Consider the following 26,434-nt stretch of genomic DNA (forward strand, 5'->3'; position numbering starts at 1 on the left):
AATTTATGAACTGTTCGATCGCACACAAATAAAATGTCTTCCCCAGTTATCACCACCATTCAGACGTTAAATTTACAGAGTATCAGATCGACCTAAGGACACATTTACCTCAACAGCTTCCTGAAATCCAGTGTACACTTGTGATTTATTGGCACACGGCGTGTATCGGAGCGTTCCCATAATAACTGCCAGTCATGGATTTATTCATGTGACAAATTACACTGAGATTTAGCCGGGAAAAACAAAGCACCCTGGAAGCCCCGCGTGCCGAGCTGGCTCAGGTGGAGGCTGAATGCTCACGGGGAAGCGAACTGAGCAGCGAATAATGCGCTTTTATAAAGCACGCTCCCCGAGAGCTGACTGGATGGCTTCACGCTTCCAGTAGCACTGTAATTTTTTTTTAACGTGACATGTCGTTTCCCAGAGTCTCCGATCTGCATGTCTTTGTGTTCATCAAGAGCTCTGAGATTAGTCTTGCTGGTTTCTATTAGAAACGACTCTGCAGGCGTGATGAACATACACAATACGGAATTGACCCGAAGCAGGGAATTCTTACTCATTCAGCAGGAACAAGGTTGTCTCTGGGTTTTGGATGTGTGCTGGATGAAATTTGAAGTGTTAATGAGGTGCGATTCAATTGAGCTCCGAGTAGTGAATGAGGTTTCCTTTTTATTTATTTATTTTTGAAAAGGTTAATCTGAATAGAAATGCAGGTTTAGTAAAGTGAGAGGAGAGTTAGTGTAGAGTAAGAGTAGAGTTGGAATAAAGTGAGTATAGTAAGGGTAGTGTTGGAGTAGTGTTGAGTGAGTAGAGTACATTAAGTAGAGTTAGAGTAGAATTAGAATAGAGTAAGAACAGTAATTAGAGTGAGTTCAGTTAGTTAGAATAGAGTTAGTACGGTAAGAGGAAATTTGGTATAGTGAGTACAGTAAGTAGTGTGAGTGGATTTAGAAGAGTAAGTACAGTAAGAGTAGAGTTAGAATAGTGAGTGGAGTTAGTGAGTGCAGTAGAAGTAGAGTTATAGTAGAGTGAGTACAGTAAGAGTAAAGTTAGAGTGGAATTAGAATAGAGTAAATGGAGTTGGAGTAGAGTTAGAATAGTGAGTAAAGTTAGAATAGAGTGAGTGGAGTTGGAGTGAGTACAGTAAAAGTAGAGTTAGAGTAGAATTAGAATAGAGCGAGAGAAGTTAGTTAGAATAGAGTGAGTTCAGTCAGAGTGGAGTTAGAGTGGAGTTGGAGTGGAGTTAGAGTGGCGTTAGAGTGGAGTTAAGTAAGAGTAGTGTTAGAGTAGAATTAGAGTAGAGTTAGAGTAGAGTGAGTGGAGTTAGAGTAGAGTTAGAGTGGAGTTAAGAGTAGAGTTAGAGTGGAGTGAGTGGAGTTAGAGTAGAGTAAGAGTAGAGTTAGAGTGGAGTTAAGTAAGAGTGGAGTTAGAGTAGAGTGAGTTAAGTAAGAGTAGAGTTAGAGTGGAGTTAGAGTAGCGTTAGAGTGGAGTTAAGTAAGAGTAGAGTTAGAGTGGAGTGAGTGGAGTTAGAGTAGAGTAGGAGTAGAGTTAGAGTGGAGTTAAGTAAGAGTGGAGTTAGAGTAGAGTGAGTTAAGTAAGAGTAGAGTTAGAGTGGAGTGAGTGGAGTTAGAGTAGAGTAAGAGTAGAGTTAGAGTAGAGTTAGAGAGTTAGAGTAGAGTAGAGTAGAGTTAGAGTGGAGTTAAGTAAGAGTAGAGTTAGAGTAGAATTAGAGTAGAGTGAGTGAAGTTAGAGTAGAGATAGAGTGGAGTTAAGTAAGAGTAGAGTTAGAGAGTTAGAGTAGAGTGAGTGAAGTTAGAGTAGAGATAGAGTGGAGTTAAGTAAGAGTAGAGTTAGAGTAGAGTTAGAGTAGAGTGAGTGAAGTTAGAGTAGAGATAGAGTGGAGTTAAGAGTAGAGTTAGAGTAGAGTTAGAGTAGAGTGAGTGAAGTTAGAGTAGAGATAGAGTGGAGTTAAGTAAGAGTAGAGTTAGAGTAGAGTTAGAGTAGAGTGAGTGAAGTTAGAGTAGAGATAGAGTGGAGTTAAGTAAGAGTAGAGTTAGAGTAGAGTAGAGTAGAGTAGAGTTAGAGTAGAGTTAGAGTAGAGTGAGTGAAGTTAGAGTAGAGTTAGAGTAGAATTAAGTAGCATGACAGTAGAGTTCCAGCTTTAATTTATTTATATTAGTATTTTGCTTATAACAATGTTCATAATGTTTAAGCAGCTTTACAGAGAAAGCGATAATAAATTCCTATAACTGAAAGAATCAGAATGTATTAATGTCTATACGTTTGTGTCTTCTAAATGTGAGTTTATCAGTAAAGCTACACTGAAACCCGAGCGGAGTTTTGGTCGTCTCTCGTTCTGTTTGTTTTTAATTGTAGTGAATACGAGCATATCTGTAAAAACACTGCCTGTACACGGGTTGCCAGATCATCGATCATCTGTGTTCCTGCATATCTAATCTACTTTTCCTAACAGTTGATTTTTTGCCGTTTCATTTCAATTCATCATAAAGGTACACTGCAAACCAGTCTCTAAGGTTTTTTTTGTTTTGTTTATTGATTGTCAGTTTCAGGATTGTTCAGTCATGTGACTCGTTCAGTTTAAAAGATGGTGATCATGTGATCCAGTTTGAAAGCGGTGTTAAAGCTTAGTGGCGTACGTTTTTAAGCGTGTACAGTAGAGACGTGAGCATTTTTACATGCTACAGTGTTTTTTTTAATTTATTTTTGATTCATTTTCAAAATTCTTACGTACATTTACCACACGGCCGTGCAGGAACGACAGCAGGCAGATTAAATAAAGGCTGCTGAAACCTTTTTCTCCTCCATCTCATAGCGAGTCAATTCCATTTCCATCAGAATTCACCGTCATCACCGTTCTCTGACGACGAGCGAAGGATTGGAAACGTATAATAAAATTATCTTTTCTCTCGCTCGTTTCATTTCATCTGCCTGTAATCCGCGAGACTTCGCTTTTATCCCCCGAGCGCTGCGCCCGGCTGCCTCACTGATTTGCCCGTCTTTTAATTACAGATTTTTGAAAAATCATTTCCAATTCGTTGCGGAAACGCTTTTTCCTGTACGACGCTGCTCGGCGTTAATCTGCTGTTTATTCTCGCCCCGTGGCTGCTTCCTGTGCCGGGAGCCGAGGCTGGTGTTTGAGTGACAAGGTCACTTCTGTCTCTCACATATGTATGAGGCTGCGCATGTTCAGGTTAAAGTTGCGTTTAGACTCATTTCCATTTATATTCGTTTATTCCTCACGTGCTTCCTTCTGAAACAGGAACATAGGTGTAGCAGGATTTCCGGTACAAGCACAGAGCAGTGTCCTTCCTCCGTCTCCCACCATCCATTTCTCCTCCTTTACCGCCACTCATTTACACATTACTGTGTGAACTCGAGTACTACAACTCAAACGAGTAGCATATTCTTTCTTTCTTTTCTTTTTCTTTTCAGTGTGTTGATGTTCTTTCTTTCTTTCTTTCTTTCTTTCTTTCTTTCTTTCTTTCTTTCTTTCTTTCTTTCTTTCTTTCTTTCTTTCTTTCTTTCTTTTTCCTTTTTATTACTTTTCTTTCTTTCTTTCTTTCTTTCTTTCTTTCTTTCTTTCTTTCTTTCTTTTTCTTTTCAGTTTAATGCACTCCTTTCTTTCTTTCTTTTTTACTTTCTTTATGAATTTTATGATATGAATTACTAAATATAAGTATATATGTAATTATTTATGAATAATTATTATAATATTGCGCTCTCCGTGCAGCACGCAAAACAGCATGTGATGTCAATGATTTGCCTCTAGAGGCCGCTCTCATGACAGCAGAAAAAATATCGCTACAGATTATTGTGTGTTCCAGCGATCAAATATGTGTTGATAAATCGCAAAAAACGATTAATCGGCAGACCGCTAAGTACGTTGTTGGTTTGTTGAGCTAGCAGTTCCATCGTATTTGATTACATTTTTTTTATTTGACAACAAAATAATTTTAAAAAATAAAAATAAATAAAACTCTTCACTACCATTAGCACTCATTATAAGGCTGCGGGTGGCTTGGGCCCTCTTGTGCTTGAGAAGCCTGTAACCTTTAAAAGCCGGTGTCGCTTCTAAAACTCACCTCGGTATTTATTTATTTTTCTGCTCCTCTCCTCCCCAGTCATCATGCGTCCCTGTTTCTCAATAGGAAACCGAACGTCATCTTATCGCCTCTCAGGTGCACCGCGCTGCATTTACAGGTCGCAAAAAAGCTTTTGAAGGGTTTTTTTTTAAAAATGCAAAACCTCGCCCGTTCTCTCCCGTAGCTCGCGTCTGAATGGAGCCGTAGGCAACTTATAGCTCTGAGAGACCGCCGCCTGTTTTAAAATGCATGGAAAAAATCTAATGTAGCCCCTTTCGCTCGGGCATTCATCACCGACGTGATGCATCGGGCAGAAACGATTCAGCCAGGGCGCCTATATTTACGCACCCGGTTGTATAGCGCAATAATCCGACGTAATCGATTGATATTTATTGTTATGGGTCCAGTATGCAAAATATTAAGGTCTCATCGTTTTTTCAATTTATTTCTTTTCATTCCCCTGCAGGTTGCAGTGCAGGACAACCTGACAGAGTGCCTGATCTGTCTAGGGGGCGCCACCGCGCTCAGAGCTGCGCTGGTTAACCTCGTCCTGACCCGCATCGTCCGCTTAGCTGAGCACCTTTGGACTGGCTGTCAGGTAAGACCACGTTAGAGTGCTGGGTTTAGATTAGAAAATTAGAAAAAAAAATGGCGAAGGGGCGAGGAGAAGATTTGGGCCAAAAAAAAAAAAAAAGACAGTTTCCAATGTATATAAAAAAAAAAAAGTATTTTAAAACATAATGAAAACTCCATAATCTCCAGTTTGAAATTTCTTTATTTTATTTATATATTTGTATTTGCATTTTGATGGCAACTAAATGGGTTTAGTTTTTATAGATTACAATTTGAGCGATAAAAATGTTAATTATCCTAAAAAAAAAAAATAAAATTACTAATCGGTTGAATTTGCGATTTCTACAATAATCGGACCGCAGCAGCTCTGCCTCAGCGTTGATGTCGATGTATAAAAGGAAGTCGAGTCGGTTTGAAAATTTGTCCCACGATTGAAAATGGATTAAAAAGTTTAAGCTCCGCCCTTAAAGTCCATCCAGTCTGCCGTGCGCTTTTATATAAGTCGTGGCCAAACAGAAGCAGGGAAAGAAGTGTGAAAACGCAAGGAAATAGGAATTACTGTCTATTACTTAGAGGAACACTGTTCTTTTTTACAGGAACACCATTACTCTCTATTACTTTCAGGAACACCATTACTCTCAATCACTTCCAGGAACACTGTTACTCATGCTTGCTTTTAGGAACACTGTTCTTTCCAGGAACACCATTACTCTCCATTACATTCAGGAACACTGTTACTCTCACCTACAGTCAGGAACACCATTACTCTCCATTACATTCAGGAACACCATTACTCTCCATTACTTTCAGGAACACTGTTTTTTCCAGGAACACTATTATTCTCCATTACATTCAGGAACACTGTTCTTTCCAGGAACACCATTACACTCCATTACATTCAGGAACGACTCTAACTTTAGAAACACTGTTCTTTCCAGAAAAACCATCACACTCCATTACTTTTTAGGAACACCACTACTCTCTCTTACTTTCAGGAACACTGATACTCCCAGGAACACCATTAATGTACGAGGAGCATCATGGATTGGGAATGCGTCTTTTTTAAAAAGGTTCAGAGGCATTAAATGAAGATACCATGAGGTACAGTAGCAGAAGGAAATTTTAATCTCTCCGCTTAAAAAAAACAAAAAAGAACATTTGGAGTAATGATGAACATTTCAATAATCTCCAAATTTCATTCCGAAAGGCCTCGTGCAATAAGTCCTGATCGGCGTCCCTTCGGAACAATTTAAAAACCGCGATCGAAAGGAGGTCCCTTGTAAGTTGATTAGTCCAAAATGTTCGTCCTCATGTCAAATGTCTGAATGCTTTTTTTTTTTTTCCTCCCAGCAGCCCCAATCATTTTATAATCGCGCCAAATATAGTAAACCACCACGTTTATCTGTTTTCCATCATGTTCCTGGAGGAGTCCTTGACCACCGTTTGAACTTTTTATTAAAAATGATTTGTGGTGTTTTTTTCCCCAAGAAACGAATCTGAAATAACGTCCACTGTGGTACAGGCTTTCCGCTATTCTCTCTCTCTCTCTCTCTCTCTCTCTCTCTCTCTCTCTCTCTCTCTCTCTCTCTATCAGAGGCTGAATATTCGCCATCTGTCTTCGTTACAGATCAAATCAGGCTTCTTGTACTTATCCGGTTTCGTATCCTGAAGGGCATGAGACTGGTGATTTAGCTGTTTTTTTTTTTCCTCTCATTAACACACCAAGTCACTAGTGAGTTCTCTCCGAGTCAGGAAACGACCTCATTCTAGCCTTCCAGGACTGGAATTAACGACACCTGGACAACTTCATCTGAGGCGTCCATCTCTCATTCACTGTCCTATCTCTGATCCCTGAGCTGTGCTTCAGGACGAGCCAAGTGTGAGCTAATGTTTGCTACTTGACGAGGCTGTGAAGGTTTGAGCTTCAGGGCATGTCGCGAGGAGGAAATGTATACCTCAGGACAGAGCTGATGTTTGCTTGGGTTCCCGCCTGGGGAGCAAACATTTGCAGTAGCACGAGATTAGAGAGCTGAGTTGTAGCACACAAGCTCATTTAGTACACCAGTGAAAGCAAGATGTTGCGTAATCACGTTCCGAAGCTTCATCGTCCTTCGGAGTCCAGACGCGCGGCAAACCACGGCAGACGGCTCACGTTTTTTTTTCTACCTCCTTTGTGCGATTCTTTTTGCTATTTCAAACTGACTACAGGTGTTTCCGGATGTCATTTCTTTTTTAATTGTGTTCAAAGGGGTTTTTGAAAGAAAAAAAAAACCAAGAAGCAACATATTGAAACCAGCATTTTTCGTCCCATTTCTCCAAATCATATTCGAGATGTTTCCCCGTGTTGATTGGAGACCCCCTGTGGCACATTTGGGCAGTTTGGACTTGATTTGAGAAGCAGGACACTCCTTAATCCATGGTTAAGGCCTGAATATCAGCTGAAAATATACATCAGAGCAAAATCCAAGCCACGAAGTCCAAAGAAACGTGTGAAAAGCGCAAAGACAGGATGGTTTCTGAAGCTTTTTTGAAGGTTCACCAGAGCGCAGTAGCTTCCGACGTTAATAAACGGAAGACGTGCGGAGCAAACGGGGCTTCGTTCTCCTTCCGAGCGCTAAGTCATAGCAAAACCGAGCAAAGTAGTGATCGGTTAGAGATGTGACCAAGGACCTGATGGTAACTCTGGCTGTGCTCCAGGGACAATCTAAGCAGACGAGAGAAATTTCCAGAAGGTCAGCCATCAGCGCAACACTTCACCGATCTGAGCCATTAAACTCTGCGTTTTTAAGTGCCATAAATGTCGCATTGATTTATGTTCTAGTTTATTTATCCTGAATATTATGAATCTGGAAATGTGAATCGTTATGTAGGTTTAGATCGTTTTATTTTTTGTAAATGTAAACGCATTATCAAAGTATTTTATTGAGGTCGGATATATATATCCCGCTTGGGTATTTACAAATACTTGCGGTAATTATAATTTATATTACAGGCTTTACATTGATATTATATTACTATAATAATTATTATATTAATCCAAATATTTTATAATTCAATACATCATCGTTGTGTTGCAACTGATCTACGGCACTACCGTAAATGCCGGCTGAGGATCGTTATTTTCTTTGAGAGAAAAGATATACGTGCTCATTAGGGCAACAAGTTACCTAACGTATCCGATTCTACGCCGGGTTTTTCTACCTATCGGATCGGACCGCCTCCTCCTCCTCCTCCTCCCCCGACACCCTGTCGCACACGATGAAACGCACAAGAAATAAAAACACGCAAACCGCCTCAGCGACAAACGATTTAACGAGGAGACGATGTTGAACGGCAGGTAATGACGTTCGGAGATAAAGTAAGAGGTTGGACAGCATGTGCTTTAATTCTCAGTAATGATTTGTATACAGAGACCAGTGTTGATCATTAAATGTGTGTTTTTGTTTGTTTTCAAAGGTGCAAATTGGAGCCTCATTGAAACATTTTTTAATAGATAAAAGAATTCATTTTTGTAACGATTTTTCAATTCTACGTTACATTTAAATGCGCAAAATCTTCCGCATCATCCTGAAGACTCCTAATGGGATTAAGGTCTGAACTCTGTGGTGGCCAATAACGTCTCATGCTCCTCAACCGCTCTTTCACAATTTGAGCCAGATGAATCCTGACATTGTTATCTTAGAATCTGCCCGTGCCATCAGGAAAGAATAAATCCATTGATGGAATAACCAGTTCATTCAGTATATTCAGCTGGTCAGCTGACCTCATTTTTAGGGCACATAACGTTGCTGAAACGAGACCTGACCAACAGCAGCGACCTCAGATCACAGCGCTGCCCCCTACAGGCTTGTACGGTAGGCATGATGGGTGCATCAGTTCATCCGCCTCTCTTCTTACCCTTATGTGCCCATCACTCTAGAACAGGGAAAATCTGGACTCATCAGGCCACATGACCTTCTGTTGATCCAGAATCCAATCTTTATGATCCCTAGCAAATTGAAGCCTTTTTCCCGCCGATTAGCCATTATTTCAAAGGGTTATTACTTAGGACGTAACACAGCATTATACAAGTTTTTACACACATATATTCATCTGACTTTCTGAACCTGGACCCTTTCTAGATCTCTGCAGCGAGATACATACAGTGCACAGTGTTGAAAGTAGAGCCGGCTCTAGGAGCCATTAAATTCTTCAAACATCCGTTCGGATTAATTGCGAACATCAAATAACGGCGAAAACAACGTAACCACTTCGACTCGGAGCTTTGGTGAGTCTGACACGAGCTTGTCAAAGTGAAACTCTTTTCGACACATGAGCTAGAATCACAGCTCTGAACGTCTGCTAGCTGCTCTTGTACCTGATGTGATCGATGGAGTTACTGATCAGCCATGACAGCTTGAAGCCCAGTTAGGCTTTAAAGCCTTCAAGTTCTAACTGGATATCAGACAGTTTATCACTCGATTTATACTTTTATCTGCATCTGCTTCGTAATGCATTATAACACCATCAGAGAGCTTGTGGCTTAAGTGCAAATTTCCCATGATTTGGGTGCGGAAAGGAAGTGGCTTATGATAAAGTAGGTCATATGGGCAGATATTTACTTGATAAAAAGCTTCCTGAACAAAAAGCATCACTTGGACGCATTTGCTACATGCGCTGGTCTTTCTCATGGTCCCAGCAGTGGTGTTTTGGTGGTGCTGGGATTTCAAATGCTGACCTTCTGAGTTGAATACCTTAACCACTGAGCTACCACCTGCCCAATACTAACGCTAGTAACTATACTAACGCCTCCCCAATACTAACGCTAGTAGACGGTGACCAATATTTTTACGTTGACCGATTTTCTCCTGGTTTCGGCGCTTTCTCTCAGCACCGCCGCTACGATACGACGCATCACCAACGCTACGGAGGCCAAATCGTGTCCTGAGAGTAGAATAAAGATTTACATGGCAGAGGTAGAGCTGCATCTTCCTGGAGACCGAGCAGGAAAAGAACATCAGGTTTAATCTCAGGGTTTTTTCCGCCTCGGTTACAGTGATGCCCATACTGCTGGAAGAGCAGTATATCATTAGCATAAAATTTCACACCATTGGTTGGTGGTACGTATAAAATAAACATCCACACACAAGGTTTCTCAGCAGAACACACCATCAGTTTGCCTTCTTTACGTGGTGTATCCTGGGGCCGTTTTTAATGTTAAAGAGCGCTTGATGCATTGATGAGTCCACCTTCCTCCACTGCTTCATGATGCGCTCGTAATGGGAATTCAGCAGCTACACAGTGCCATGCTGACTTGTGTGTTCTCGAGCCCTTCTAAATGGTCTTGAACCTCGATTCCCACGTGCATCAATGATCGTACCACGATCTGGCCCTTGTCCGAATCCCTCACACTTATGACTTCGGGGCTGGTCGGTGGTCGGCAGCTTTTCGCTATGATGGTCATCCACAGATGTGCGAGAACAACGTAACATGTTGCTTGATTCTGCTCGGCTCACAACCCAGCCAGCGAACACATTTATCAAACTCCACGGATTAATTAAGTCATCATTACAAACATCGCTGGCCTTTCCTTCAGCAGCCGCCGGAGTGTAGCCGAAGCCTAATCCCTCCCTCCCTCCCATCGTCTCCGGCTCCCCCTTATTGTGCTCGAAACTCCCTCTCTCTCTCTCTCTTTTTTTTTTTCTCATCTTGACTAATGGCTGGTAAACTATTACACACTTCCTCCATTCTTATTTTTTAATAGGAGGAAAGTGCAACTGATAGGACTGTCAAGGATGAGCGAGCTTGAATGCGTTTCACACTGCGGCTCTTCGCGAGGCCGATCACGCATGCCGAGCTCGTCGCTCAGGAGATACCGAAGTTGGAAAAAAGGGCAACGGGTTGTGTATATAGCTATTCATTCATGTAGATACCTCCTATCTTTGAAACGTAGGATCACGAATAGCTGCGTTCGAGGCGACACTGACGTTTATTGAACCCGAGACTTTAACAAACATTCCAAGATGTCACACAGTAATGATGTCAGTACGTAGTCGCATAGCAACCTACATTGAGACATGAGAATGTACAACATGATGCATAAACAAATTAATGGTACAGATGATGCAGGCCAGTCATTAAAGCTGCAAAAAATAAATCCTAGAGGGGAACCACAAGGTCATTTGCTGACATGGTTAAAAATAAAAAAGTAATAAAATCTAATAATCCACTGCCCCAGTATTGTAGCGTGTCAGAACGGCAACAGCTCGTATAACCAACCGTTAGCTTTCATGCTCTAAAGTAGGCGTGAAGCGAAATAAATAGAAACAACATAAAGAAAATAAATACAGGTTGTGTAAACACTACCCAACAGTCCTGCAATGGCTTCCATTCAGCCTCTTCTCTTAAAGGCATGTTCTCTAAACCAGGCTCAGGTCGGCGTCGCTCCCCACCCTTCATGTTGGCCCCTGATAAAGATCCTGTCCCACGACTCACTTTCCGATCTTACAGCGATACAGTCCATACACAGCCGGAGTTCTGTGTCTTTTCCTCAACTCCCTTAGTCATATCAGGGTCACCATGCAGTGAGGATGAAGCAGAAAATTTGATTTGAGGAAGTAATTAAAGGGCAGCGGCACCGAGAGAACTTTCAACGAAGAGCCAAGCGAGCCGACAAGCCGAGCATCGTTCTGATTGGAGAAAAAAAGAGAGAACGCTACACAAAGGTAGGCTTAGCTGGACATGTGAATGGCATGCAGGTACACGGTGTGAATCCATTTGCATTTTTTTTCCTTCCGAGGATGGAATCTATTAAAGGTCACAGAGATTAGTGTTCTGGATACAGCACTTGAGATTCTGCTCCATTCTGTCAATTAACAAGGCCGCGAACCACCTCCGTGTAGCCATCTGACTGGCAAGTCTTGTTTAATCACGAAATATTCTGCAGTAATTTAATGGTGAACTGGTTCATTCGATTAGAATTGTTTTAATGAATTTCTATGCAGAAATTGATTGGGAAAAAAAGAATAATTAAAGTCGCAAGCGTTTTGTACAGCTTAGAATATTTCCCCAATGCCTTATCACTCTCTTCTCATGCTGTTCAGAAAGAAAGATACAAAGGATAACTGAAATCGGCAAGCGGCCGAAGATAATTCTCCGATAATCGCTCCTTGCTTCGGAAAAAAAAAAAACCATGGGATCTTGGAATTTAGTTTTTTTTAATGTCGTAATTTAGCGTAGGTAAAAAAGAATGACGCAACTTGAAACGCATTACGGTATAGAAATAAACGTATATATTTAAATTGGAAATATTAGAAATATTTTAATTGCTCAGGCTGAGTATAGCCTGTGGGTATCTTAATCAGCACTGGACAGCGCATGTAGGAGGTTTTGGAGACAAGGTGAGGGAGGTGTGTTTGAGATAGTTTGGACATGTGCAGAGAAGAGACATGGGGTATATCGGTAGGAGAATGCTGAGGATGGAGCCACCAGGAAGGAGGAAAAGAGAAGACCATGGAGGAGGTTTATGGATGTGGTGAAGGAAGACATGCAGGTAGTTGGGGTGAAAGAGGCAGATATAAAGGACGGGGGGTGTGGAGACGGATGATCCGCTGTGGTGCATGTGAAGTTTTCTTAGCAGGCAAACATAAAAAAAAATTTTTTTTCGATATCCAAACTGTTTCTGTTTATGCTCTCTTTCACGTGGCATATAAAAACAGCTGGATGTTAAAACCTCATTCGAATGCGTGCACCACGGGCAGGTCTGGCATTTTCTTGTTAACAGCTGTTGAAAAAGCCTCGGAGCGCTGCAGCAAAGCCTTCCGTCTTCTTCAAACTACAACTCAGTCGAAAAACTCCCGGGAACATCACACAGCCTTAAGCCTTTGTTTGTTTGCTTTTTGATATTTACCCCCATCCCCCCCATCCCCTAGTTTAGGGCTGTGATCATGTATCATGTAGCGCAGAAAGCTGAGGCCTGTAGCAATTTCAAAACGATATTTGCCTCGTTTTGCATTAACGTATAACTTGTTTTAATTTCATTCTTAAATAAAAGGGGGCGAGTACGCCAATGTACAAACTGGTTTGTCATTTGAGACTCCCTTACCGACAACCGCGGTGCCAAATTAGCAGGTTTCTTGAGCGATATCCTCCGCGCCTTTCGCATCCACGCTAAAAGCAAAAAAATTGCTAAATCAGCGACGTCGTTTTCCCCAAGATAAAAAAAGTAGGCAGATGATTTAAATAAGTCAAATATGTACACAAGGAAATGAATCAGTTGAAAAATTATTTGAGCAAATAAGTAAACTATTGGCATGTGCGTTAATAACGGCCACTATTTCCAAGCGATCCGGATCATGCGTGGTATCGTGTGGTGGCGTCAGGCTTTTCTACAACGTACGAGTCGGAACGTCGCGCGTTGGCGTCGCCGTCTTTTGTGCGCATCTCAAATCCGAAATCCGTCGCGCGCCCTTGATTGCCTTCCCGCTACTTCCAGCTGCTTTTCAAAAGCAACACTGATTAGCATAGGATCGCGTCGCGAGCGCCCCAGTGACTGCAGAGGAGCGGCGCAATTATCGCCCCGGGTTTCAAACCGGCTTTACTGTCCTCGACGTTAACTACCTGCTGTCACACTGTCAGCGATACAGGCTCATTAACCTGAGGCTCTCCTTTTTACTGTAACAATTCCTTTTTTATTATTTTATACCTCGAATTAGTCGCATAATCAAAGAACCAGTGCAAAATAAATGACATACTTTTTTGGCTACGAGCTTTAGACACTCGTGATCGGCTGTTTGTCGCTACAAGTTTAATCCTCACGTTGTTCGAGATGCATCTGCTCCGTGTCCCGGATTCCCTTCAACCTTCAGGATCACGGCATATAATCCACCTTGACCGGGTCGGAGCTGTTATGCTTCCCCAACACAAGCCTGAGGTTCAACTAGACTCCCCAAGAAGTTAAAGTCCTGAGTCTTTTACCTCTCGACTCTTTTATCCCATCACATGACTCCCACTTACGGTATGAGGCGCATTAGTGATGGGAAGATCGGATCGTTTTAGCGACTCGGTTCTTTGAATCTCGTTCTTCAAAACGAACAAGTTGTTTAGTTCGTTTCGTTCCTTTTATTAGAAATAAAATAAAGCAGTGCCACATGTACTGTACAACGACTTTCCCTAAATTCCTCACAATGTCCAATTTCTATTCGCCTCCATCACATGGCAATGACAAATCAATTCCAATAATCTTTTTTTTTAAGTTCTGCAATGAGAACATCGATCTTCTATATCCAAAGAGAAAGAATTAGTGTACCGGCCCCGCAACTTATTTGCTAAATTTAATTAGTCGTTCTGTTTGCTTTCTCCCACTATTTTCAAATTTTTTTTAATTTAAGGTCCCAAATGTATTTGGCTAAAAACTGAAAATAAGATGAGTAGCCAAGATTTCTGCTATCGCTCACTTATTCTCTTAGGAGGAAAAAAACCTCATTTTCAGATCAATCTACATTAATATTGCCTTTTTTTTTTTGTGCAAGTATTACTTTTCCCCCTCATGAATAAATGATGTGTCCCACACCTAACGCAGAGGAACGGCTCGTTTTCAAACGCGAGGTGACCGAGTTGAGTTTTGAAGACGCCATTTTCAAATGAAGATGAAGAATCGGATTCCTACGCATTTAGCATAAGATTAATCTCATTATCTTGGTCCTTGAGGTAATAAAGTTCATTTAGGAGGTTAGAAAAGACTAGGGGTGTATGTTGTCAGAAACTTTTCTGAAGCCACCAAGTTTTCTGTTCTGAAGACTTTCCTGTGTGGGAAATTTTTACCCCATGACTGACACTTGAGACTCTTTCCATCAGAATCAAGAATTCTGCTGTGCTGCAGTGTGATGTATTTAATCCCAATACAGACTAAGGCATGAATTGTGTTTTGAGATGGTTTTCTGCTCACCACAGCTGCAAACACTATTAGAAGACTATTAGAGCTGCTACTCATTCAATGGTCTTTTTGTTTTTCCACCCCATTCTTTATAAACTGCAAATATAAAGGGTGCTTTATCATTTAATTAATAAATTAATTTAATTATTTGTTTCGTTTATTATTATTATTTGTGATCGTCAACATTTAAACAGTTGACATAAAAAAGTCAACATATAAAAATTTTTATTAAAATAGAAAAATAAATCTCAAGAATGCAATAAACTTTCATTATATTCATTAATTAAAAATGTAATTGCCACAAATTAAATCGATTCATTGGTTTAATTACAGTACGTTAAGAATGAAGAAACATAAAATTGTTTTTTATTTATTTTTTAATTTCTTTTACATTGTTTATTGTTATTAATATTTTTGAACAGATTAGATTCTTCTTAACAATTTGAAATAAAACGCCTGTTTGGTCTCAATAAAAAAAATCTACAAATAAAATGGAATAAAACAAATAAATGCAATGTTTTATTATATTGAGTAATTGAATAAATAGGCACAAATTAACTTGATTAAATGCAATTAAATAAATGGAAAAAGTCCATCTTTATTTAGGTAATAAAGATGTGTATTTGGGTCTGTTATTTATTTGTTTTATAGTTTTTTTATTAAATATTACATTTTCTAAATATATGTTTTAAGTAACTGTTCTACTTAATTCACAATACTTCAACGAATGTCCACATTTAAGAAACACAGATTTATTTATTTATTCATAAATTAATACGTTCTTCCTTCATTGACTTCATTCATTCACTCCCTCGATATGCGGAGTTGTCAGGAATTTTTCCCTTCAAGAGAAATTCTAGAAACGGTGCATAAAACACAAAAGAATCCATATCACAAAACTGTCTCAAAAACGTTGCCAATGACAGGAAGAGGCAGCGATTCTGTTAATACACCCGCCATTGTTTTTCATGGTTAATTATAATAATAAAAATAAATAAATACATAAAATAAAACGGTGACACTGCGCTAAAAATGAGGCAGAGACTAAACAAACTGCAGTGTGTCTTGTACCGAAACAGTTAGCACGAATACATGTGCCGTTACACCTTTAATATTGAACCAGCTCATTAGGCACCACTCACCAGACCTAAGGTTCACAGTAAGTGGACTTTTTTCTTCTTCAAGATACTAAAGACATTAATTACATGAGCAGGTGCTGTTCCATGATACTTAAATAAATATATAAATATTGCATTGTTTGCACGCCAGGCTGTCAGTAAAAGTAGGCAACACATTAGGCTTTCTATTGACGTACCATTTAGGAAAAAATACTCATCAATAGAGAGAGCTGACAGTTATTTCGTATACATAATGCATATATTTTGACAGGGACTACAGTTTTGAATGTCTGCACCCACCGATAGCTCTAGATTTATCACCACCCTTCAAGTGAAGGTTAATCGGGTAATCATTATGGACATCAATTCAACTAATTTCTTTTCTATTCTGGCAGTTGGACTTACCTCTTGGTTGTTTCTGATCAAAAATAAATAAATGCAGGAAGGGTGTGTGAGAGAAGAATAATACTATAAGGCTTAAGTTAAATGGCAATGTATCATTGACGTTTGAGTGTTGGTTCAAGGGCTCTTTCTTGGGACAGTTGACGAGGCCTACAAGAACTAGGATTCTTCAGGGGCCCAAAGGGTGCCCATAAGAGTGTCTGTGCCAGGGATCTAATCTGGAATAATGTCGGAGGTGTTCATGGCCAGGACGGGTGGAGGGGATGGCATACTCCTGGGGCCGCTGTCAATCAAAGTGACGTGAGCAAACATGGGCTTATGTACGAGGTCCTATCAAAAAGTTTTCGAGCTCTGTTCATACTTTATTTATCTAGATTTGCACACCATCGCCTTATAAAAAACTTCCCCTTGCACAGCAATATAGCGCTCCCTGCATTCCCGCCACTACTGGAACACGTCCTGGAAGGTCTCGATCATCTTCTGATATTTGCAGCAGACCTCTGAAACCGTGTCAAAACGGCGACCTTTGAGCCAAATCTTCATCTTCGGAAAGAGGGCGAAGTCCTCAGGAGCCAATTCCGGCGTGTAGGGTGGTTGCAAATGTGAGATCGGGTGAGAAACTCGCATGCGAGAAAAGCTCAGTGATAAGCAAAGCTCAAGCTCAGAATAGCACCAGCGTCTTTTGGCGCACTGATATCTGAAGGTCGGCGCTCCCTGTGACTGTACGTGCAGCCTTGTGCCGCCATCTGTTGGCGTGTTCCAAAACTAGACCGCAAAAGTTTTGATACCACTTCGGATGTGGAAAAGGGTGGACCGCTATTTCCTCTTGAGTGGCCTCATGTGTCTTGGAGCAAGATTGTAAACACCACATTGTTGTAGGCAAAACGATAGATTCCAGGAGGAATCAAACACTTGGGGACACGTTGTTGGAAAGTCTTCTTTTCAGGATTCGTCCCACTACGCCACCATTGATTTTACAATCCTCTAACATTGGTTTTTAGCAATCTGTTACCAGGATGGCCTGCTTTCACCGTTGTTGCATCTAGATTATACTAATGTAACGTTTCACTGTCTGGGTGTTGTAGTAAGTGTATATATAAGCTTTAGTTAGTCCAGAATGCGACTGCAAGAGTCCTTGAAAATATGACATGCCACCCCCGTTGTCTACAGTGGCTCCTAATAAAATTTCTCACGGCGCTGCATCCGAGCGAACCTCTGTACCGTTATGATCTCCCACGCCAACTTGGATCAAAAGGTGCAGGTTGTATTTGGTACCTCAAATAGTAAAGACTACAGCAGGGACAAATAAATGGACATTTGATGGCACACAGATGAGGACGGGTTTCCTCTCGAGTATGGTTTCTTCCTAATGCCATCTCAGGGAGTTTTTCCTCGCCGCAGGAAAAACTCCTATACAAATAAAAATTGAAAAGTTTTTTGCAATCAAAATATCGTGAGCGATTCTGCAGAGTGTGGTTTTTGAGGACACCGACCATAAAATCATGTGCCGTCCCAACAAAGGAAATGTTTTCTTTAATGGTACAAACCCACACACTTAAGATCGGATCATCTTAGATAAAGCTCAACAAATGGACTCTTGGAGAAAGCCGAATCGATTTGCTGTCTTGTAAATCTCTCTGTTGTGAGAGGGAGGGAGGGAGGGATGGAGGGGCAAGGGGATGCCCTTAGAAACATCTCAGCCAAAGGGGGGAGAAAAAAAATCAATTTGTAGAAGTTGTTGTAGATTGAGACGATTTTACGAAGGATAAAACTGGGCATAACATCATGTTTTGTTCAAGGATCAGAAATTCGGACACATTTATGTATGTTACATACCTCTGGTTCGGCTGTTTAATGTCATAGACAGAGGCCTTTCCTCCATAATACAAGGTTTATCGATCACCATTATAGGATTAAGTACATAGAACCCTGATCATGAGAATCATAGTTAAATTAGTTGTATCAAAACACTTTATCGATCCCAGGGGGAAAAAATGTAAATAAAAAAAAGTTGTATTAAGTGAAAACAAAATGTGTGGCAGCATGAAATGAAATTTTTCTCAGATGGCAGCAAAGTTAAATGTCTTGCTGATGAGAGGTCGAAGGAGAATAACCAGGGAGCAACATAAATACCGACTTTTTATAATCAAGATGAGCAGATGGCTACTCTCAGAAGGATATTCCATCAACTCCCTTTTTCACTCCTGTCAATCACATAACCGACAATAAATAGAAAAAAAACTCTGATCTGGTGATGGAGTCCATTTATTTTTATTTTTTTGCTGATGGGTAGTTTGGGTTCAACAGAACCAATGGGAGGTGGTAGCTCAGTGGATAAGACATTGGACTTTGGATCGGAATGTCACAACTTCAAATCCCAGCACCACCATTGCTGGGCACTTGAGCAAGGCCCTAAACCCTCAACCCTACAAGATAAGGGTGCCTTAAATGTAAACGTCAATTCATTGACTCAACCTGCTTTATGTCAGCAGATCAGGCTGGTGGTGGCAGTGTAACGGTGTGAGGAATATTATCTTGATGCTCAAAAGAATAGGCAGTAGAGATTTAAAAGATATTTGCCAAATGGTCAACCTACAGAAGCAAAAACATTCAGCCGCCACATCACTAAAGCCAGACTCTTGCGGGAAAAAAAAAAAAAAACGTGTAAATTGGATTTCATAGGGTCAGCATTCTAAAGATCGATCACCCAGGAAAACGGTCAAGTGAATCTTTGCTTGCTGTGGGTATTCCTGTTTCCTCCCACACTTTCTAAATACATACAGTATAGCAGTTTTATCAAATGCACCTTCTCAAGCATGTGGGAATATTAGATACCAATTGCTGTGAAGAGGAAAAAAAGAAACCCAAACCTTCTGTAAACACTGACCTTCCCCAACAACAACGGCTTTTTATTTCCCATCCTTGAGTAAAAGCTACAGGGATCCGAAAGGCCAGACTCGAACAAACGATGCCAACAAATTTTATCCCATTTTATACTGTATTTCAAACTTTCGCACGTTTGTGACTTCAAGGACAGAATCTCCACTTGCTGCCTAAATGTATCCCACATTGATAACTGGTGCCATGGAGAGATAATCGGTGTTGTTCACGTCACCGCTCAGAATGTTCTCAGAATGTTCTGTCATGTCTGGTCAATGTGGATCTAATTATAATGATTATTATATACAATATAACAATCCTAGGCCATTATAAAGGTGCATATTTGACTCCACCTTTCTCTCCAGCCAGTCATTCGAGATTCCATTTCATCCTGCCGAGGAACCCGTTGCTCTTAAAACACAGCTGAGGAGAAGTTGAATAATTCAAATTCAACCTTTGTTGAAGACTTTGAAACTCGGGAGACTGATGGACCTCTGTGGGTTTGGATCATGGTCGTGTTTGAACCGCCTTTTTCTTTTTTTTTCCTCAGAACCATTAAGCGAGTACTACTTGTCCTAGTTTGAAGCCTCTTCAGGACTTTGCTCTCTCTCGTTCTCCTCCTTCTTCTCCTCCTCAGTGTCTGGTCTATTAAGGGCGGCAGAAGCAGGGTCCTCGCTGGGACTCGGCTCCTAGGCACAATAAATCCTATGCATTTAGATGAGTGTTAATTCTGCACAGGGAGAAAAAGAAAAGAGGTTCACGTGAACCTGCAGGTGGGCTTTCCACTATACCATCTCTTTTCTTCTCCTCTTTTCATTTCTTTTTTTTCCTTTTTTTCCTATTCTATTTTCTCCTCTTTTCTCTTCATTGTTTCTTTCCTTTTTTTCTTTTCTTGTCTTTTCTTCTTTTGTTCTTCTCTCCTCTTTTAATTTCTTTCCTTTTTCTTTTCTTCTCTTTTCTTTTCTTGTCTTTTCTTCTTTTCTTTTCCTCCTTTTTCTTTTCCTCTTTTCTCATTTTCTCTTCTTCATTTTCTCTTCTCTTCTTTTCTCTTCTCTTCTCTTCTTTTTTTCTTTTCTTTACTCGTCTCGTCTTCTTTTCTTTTTCTCTTCTTCCCTTCTTTTATCTTTTATCTTTTTCTTTCTTTCTTTCTTTCTTTCTTTCTTTCTTTCTTTTAAATGTATTTTTATTTTATTTATTTGCTATCACTTTTTAATTCAGATCAGTCTTTCTGTTCTGTACGAACAAGCGTCCAGTCTTAGCGCATTTTCTGCCGCTTCTTTGCTTTTTATTCCTTCTTTTTCTTGTCTCCGGTGAGACGAAAGAAGCACACATTCGTTCTTCATTTGTGAGAAATAAGCCGCTCCGTTTCTGTATTGCGTTTGCTCTCCGCCACATCACTCTCACGCCTCCAGAGATGGTGGGATGAGATCAGGCGACTCCGCAATAGACAAACTCGTGCCGCTCGGCCTCGTCACGTCTCCATAGGAGAGAGCAAAGCCTCTGAACGAATAGTCACATGGTTTAGACTGGAAAAAATAAAGCACTCTTTACTACCATGGACAGCGGAGCTTTGACTCATGACATGTTTTACACAAATATCTGTACTTTCTGCTTCATACCAGACTTGTTACTTTAGTTTTAATCGGTGACATGAATATTTTTAATCTCAATGCTTTTTACTTGAGCACATGTCCGAGCACATTGCTGAAACTTTAGGCACAAGCAGAAGACTACCTTGGCCTCTAGACATGCTTGTAGCCTCAGCCTTGTACTGCCTTCCTGTTCTTGGCTTACACATGTAAGCTCAAGGCTTAATAGGTTATGCATTCTGAAATGCTCCCTCCTACCTCCTCCTACAGTGTGAAGCCAGCCACAATCGTCTTTTTTTCCCCAAACCGTCGCTAATGCTGCAACCCAGGGTGGTGAAAAAACCTCTGAGGAAAATCTGCTCTCTGATCTCTTTTTCTCCACCAGACATGAGCTCCCACACATGATTGGTCTCAGTGTTTTCCTTTCCACATAGAGAGCACAGCCAATTTTTTATCTCTCCTGGACACCTACTTTTGGCCCCATGCTTGGTCAAATTCACAGATTTCATTTTTTCCACCTTTCCGATGTCGGATGTGGGCAATAGCTGAAGCTCCTGATCGGTATATACGTGAAGTTTTGCTGCTTATGATTGGACATGTGCATGAATTAGACGGTTTTAGAGAATTTCCAAACTGGGGACATTTGAGGATGATTTGAGGACTAAACCTGGTGGTGTTTGTACATGAGATCTGGAGCTTCATAGCGTGCAGTAAGAAAGCTTTCTGTTCCCCAAAGAGCAAAGATCTTCAGCAAAGCCTTTTCCAGCTCATCTATCTTCTACCAGCTTCCATTTTCGGAGAGACTGAAAGCTATCCATCCTCTTTCTCCTGTCGGTCTCATTTGCTGTTTGTACTCGTTGGCCTCTCTCTCTATCTCTTTCTCCTTCGTTCTTTCTCCTTCTTATTACTATCCCCCCTGTTTCGCACCATAAGTCGTCCTGAAGCACAGTCTTATTGCACTGCGTCCCAGGAGGTCCAGATCTGAAAGGAAAGACTTCATTTTTTTTTCTCTTCCCCCCAGCTTTATCATTTCTGAGATCCTCAGAATATCTGAGTTTTTCTTGTTCGTATTCTTCTCTTAGTTGCTTCTTTGTCTTTTTTTTTTTTTTTTCCCTTCATCATTTGACCGCTATAGTCATTGAAGCCACATGTTCCTTTTTTCATGCATCTCTGTAGTTTTAAATTCCCTTTAATCGGCATTTGGGTCGTGCATAAATCCCGTATATCCATCATCGGTTCCTATGGAAGCTGTCGGCCGATATCGCGAGTTGAGTAAGTTAAGGTACGAATTGAGGACCGTCCACATCAAATGTTTTCATGTAATGAATAAAGAAATGAGGGTCAAAGCCATTATTCGCATACGAAACGCATTCATTCAATGCGCTCGTCAACGATCCGTGTTTAACCACCCGAGAATCGCGAGCTGTTAGAACGCGTTTAATAAAAGACTTTCCTCAATTAAATCAGCTACCGAAGGCAACTTTCTGGCAATCATGCATCCTTTGATATGCAAGTGAATCCTTCATATGAAGCCATAACATTCAAAACGACCTCATATCGTGTAAGCGCCCCCCGTTGTGCCATTCAGACCCTCGTCCTTCCATTTCCCTAATTAAACACACGGGAGGAAAATTTGTCGGCTTTGCCAACTCAACTACGAAAATTCAGTCCATCCCTGTGCTCTCATGCTGGCGTGGCTTTTCCTTGGGGCTACTGTAGTTTTCTGAATTTGGTTTTATACCTTCCTCCTCATGCGGAAGGTCCCTATAATGTGCCTTACCTCCGTGCCGTTTTACAGCTGGAACAAATAGACGTGGTCCAAATATGAGTTTTGAGCAAGCAGGCGCTCTTGAAATTCTGAAACTCAGGAATGCTGTATGTAAGCTATAGTGAACAAAGTCATTTATTAAAATTAATACAAATTAAACAAATAATAATCTGTATTAGTTTGCATGCATTTCAGTTTATGGGCAACCAAAATGTTTATATTTGTATACAATACTTTATATTAGGGCAGGTCAAAATTAGCATGTTAACACAAATGTATTGTAATTTTCATTTTTAACACATTTCTTTTTAAATATTTAAAAAAAACAAATAAAGATTAAAAAAAAAAAACACATTTGCCCTTTGTTTTCCAGGAAGTGCCAGAGGGACAGCAGCCAAAGCAGGTAGACTGGGTCAGGTATGAGAACTCCTTTTACCTTTTCTGGACCCTAGAACAGCTTATTCAAACCAGGTCGGAGAGAGCAGGGACCGAGCTGCACCACCAGCACCAAAACAGTCACCTCCAAATCCAGTTGGAAAAACATGTCCTCCCTCTTTCGGATGAGTTCCCCCTGTTCGCTCTTTACATGTGGAGAATCGAGGGACTTCTTAAGCCTGCTTGCACCCGAGAGACCTGAGCATCAAAGCTTGTGTTCCTGCTGCATGACTGACAGGGTTTTTTTTTTTAACACCCCAATCCCCAAATCTCTCAGTAAAGTTGATGTAATGTGTGAAAAATGTGCGATTTAGACAAAGCGGGAACACATTTGAAGGTCGGATAACAGTCAGGTTCTCGGACTAAAACAATGACAATGCAAAGACTGTGACCAATAAAATATGTGAATCTGAATGTTTTGCCTTCATCATTAATTTTGGAGAATAATTGTGGACGGCTGTTCATAACTCTGTCTGATTGGCAAGTCACAGGAGCGTTCTTATTGGCTGCCCGCTTTTAGGCAATTGAAAATGTTGCGTTTTCGTTATTTCAGCTTTTGAAGAAACAGCCTTTGTTGGTCACACACGTAAATCCTTCGCACGTCCCAGTTTTATTATTTTTTTTATTACGGTCAGATCGCAGGGTCAGTCATGATACTGCAGCTGAGAGGGTTTAAGGTCTTGATTAAGGGTTCAGCAGTGGGGGAGGTGGTGATTGGGCTTAAACCCAACCTCTGGATCAGTAACCCATTACAATATTTGTTTAACATTTGAGGTCGAATTCATACAGAAATCCTGAAGAGGCCACGCATTTTTACATATTATTTTCTTACTGTTCTCTTGATCATGAACTCATTTTCTTCGCGAGGTTTACAGAGCAATACCAGGAACCAAAGGAGAGATGGAACAGTCTTACCTGATCCGTGTACCACTTCTAACACCACTTTGAGTCTCATCGCAATTTATCGTTTTTTTGTTCAGTCTTTCCAATACGGGCCCAGGATTTTCTGACACATGGACATGTATAAAAGTCCTCTGCATCCTTCATAAAAATATGACAGTCGCAACTTTTTTTTTTTTAAACTACAAAAGCTATGTTTTTGCTAAAACGCTGACTCTGTGCGGGCGGAAACTCAAAAAACGGAGAGAAAGATATGCGCTTTTTAAACGGATATTCGGCCAAAAGGTGTGTTTTTCAGACCCTCAGCACTGCCAACCCCCCATACGACCTGTCGACTAAACACATGGAAAACAGAGTTTCTGACAAACATCTGAGATTGTGTTGTAACGCATGTCATAGTTAGATTTTGTAATCATTATTTCAAATGTTAAAAATATTTCGGGAAGTTTTTGGGGGAATTAGTTTTTGGGGCTGGTGAGCAGAAATTGCCGGTATCACCAGACGTCTGACGGTCGTTTAAATTGGAGATTTAGTTCGAGAATAAGTGTAATGATCGATATTATACCGCGTTTTGCATTCACGTGTAAACGAATCAACTTTTATAAACAGGCTATAATTTTGTTTCATCACTTTTGCTAAAGCTTAGTCCTCCTAGTTCTCGGCAATCAGTGGATTTTAAATTGCCCCCCTGTTGCCACCCAGCCGTAATTAGGCAAGCGTTCGGTTCATTATAAATCCCCCCTTTAATCCTAAATGCTTCCCTCAAGCTTGGCTGTGATCCTTCCCTGTTTAAAAAGCTAGACTTTTCACTTTGCTCTTCACTTTATCCATCTAAAGTGCAGGTTCTAATAAATTATCGTGTCAATAATCAACTAAGAGATTTTAATTCGGTTTGACGCGATGGGAAAAACCACGATGCAATAAAAAAAGAAATGTTTTCTCCCGTTCTATCTTTGGGAAGACGCAGCTCTACCTCTGCCATGTTAATCCGTATCCTACGTGACTCTCATATAAGTATATTTAACCGATACCACGCCTTATATATACGTTTAGAACACGGATATGGACATAAAGCATATACGATGTTGCCCCCTGGATTGACTTTCCGTTACCATTCCAACTCCATAAGACTGGACATAACTCCCACCAGTCCTCACTCGGAACGCAAGTCTTTCACAACCTTTGCAAGACCGAGGAGTTTTCTCATTTGCGGTGGTCACTACGTTCGCTCACAAATCTCTTTTCCTTTCGTGATCCCCCTTTCCTTCTTCACGTCCTCCCCCTCCTCAAGTTCACGATCCCCTCATAAATAGCTCCATCAGTGACCCCCGCGATGCCGGCTCATCGACACGCTGAGATATTTGTGCAGGCAATAACGTCCCTGACACCGGACTCATTTGATAGGGGCATCATGAATTATGCCGCCGGAGGAGCTGGACACCGTCTGTGCTCACTCCATGTTGCCTGCCGATAACCATCTCCTGGGTATTGTCTCTGCTCCCGCCTCTTCTTCTGCCATCTCTGCATCTCTCATATCCTGTCGCTGGTATCCTGGGGATGAACTACACGGAAAAAACAACCTCCTGGATGGGGGGGGTGCGTGGCGGTCTAGTGGCTCTTGTGTGCTTAATATGTCAGAAAGATGCATGAGCAATACCACTGTCGTCATTAACACGGAGGCTCAGGCGTCTCGAGTTCGCTCTTTGTTTAGATTTACTGCTGACATTGTCCAACACTTGTTACACTGCTCATTGGGAGTGTATGAGGAGAAGGTCTCAAGTGTTTCCTGCTCCAAAACAACTCCAAACCATGTTTGACTGTGGGCGTGTAGCTTTTCGTGTAGCTTTTTTAAATCGTGTCGCTAATTTGCGAAGACGAGCAAGAACGAGATGCGTCAGCGTGTCCCCTCTTTACTCCGTCATCGCTCATTCGTAAAACCGAATCAGAGTGCTCTTAATCACCGATGAGCTCCGCCTCCGAACCGACCAAAAAACAGCTAATGGTGTGCGCCCAGAGCCAAACGGTGCGGGACGCCCCGGAAAAACTAAAGCTCATATGTTTTTAAAATCTGCTCTTGAATCGTAATTTTTTTCTTAATCGCTTTCAGGTGATGATTTTTTTTTATTATTTTATTGATGTTTATTTACTTATTATTCTTTTTTTTTTTTTTACTTTTAGTAGTATTCATATTGCTATCATTTCTTTATTTATTAGTACTATTTATTTTACTATTAAGTAATTTTCTTTTAATTGTTTAAGCCATAAATCATCCCCTCACATATTTTAAACCCACACAGAAAACATTTGCAAGAATATAGCGAGCTGAATTTTGTGTCACTTCGTAAAGGTACACGTCACTCCATTTTTTTTATCATCATTGGCTAAATCTGGTGACGTTTGCCTTCAACTCCGCCCCTTTTTTTGACTGTTTCTTGTAATGCTACTGATTTTCAGCTTGGGCGCATCGCGAGTAAACACACGATTCGCTGTGCAGTATTTTATTGTATTTATTTATAGTTTTACTAATAATGAACTAATTTCAACATCAAACTCCATAAAAACAATTTACTACAAGTTCAGATTTTTCGCGATAAATCGGGACCAAAGAGAAACTCGCGATAAAATGGCACAGCAAGATTCGACCTGCGATAAATCGATACATTTACTATAATTTTATTGTTAGATTTAGTAAAAATCGGCCAAAAAAATATCGGAGTCAGCCAGAGAAAAACCCATATCGGTCTCCCCCTATA

The 26,434-nt window shown here is 40.7% G+C and overlaps 1 protein-coding gene across 1 annotated transcript in view; it reads left to right on the forward strand.

Moving 5' to 3' along the window:
* Window positions 1–23,195, forward strand: part of mei4 (meiosis-specific, MEI4 homolog (S. cerevisiae)) — a 29,133-nt gene extending 5,938 nt beyond the window's left edge. Inside the window, exons 4-5 of the mRNA XM_046873527.1 lie at window positions 4,570–4,701; window positions 22,720–23,195. Of these exons, the coding sequence (XP_046729483.1) occupies window positions 4,570–4,701; window positions 22,720–22,983 (396 nt within the window). The 3' untranslated portion in view covers window positions 22,984–23,195. The remainder of the gene's footprint in view (window positions 1–4,569; window positions 4,702–22,719) is intronic.
* The last annotated feature ends 3,239 nt before the right edge of the window (window positions 23,196–26,434 follow it).

The sequence above is a fragment of the Silurus meridionalis genome, chromosome 18, assembly GCF_014805685.1.
Source record: "Silurus meridionalis isolate SWU-2019-XX chromosome 18, ASM1480568v1, whole genome shotgun sequence".
In the NCBI taxonomy this organism is placed as follows: Eukaryota; Metazoa; Chordata; class Actinopteri; order Siluriformes; family Siluridae; genus Silurus; species Silurus meridionalis.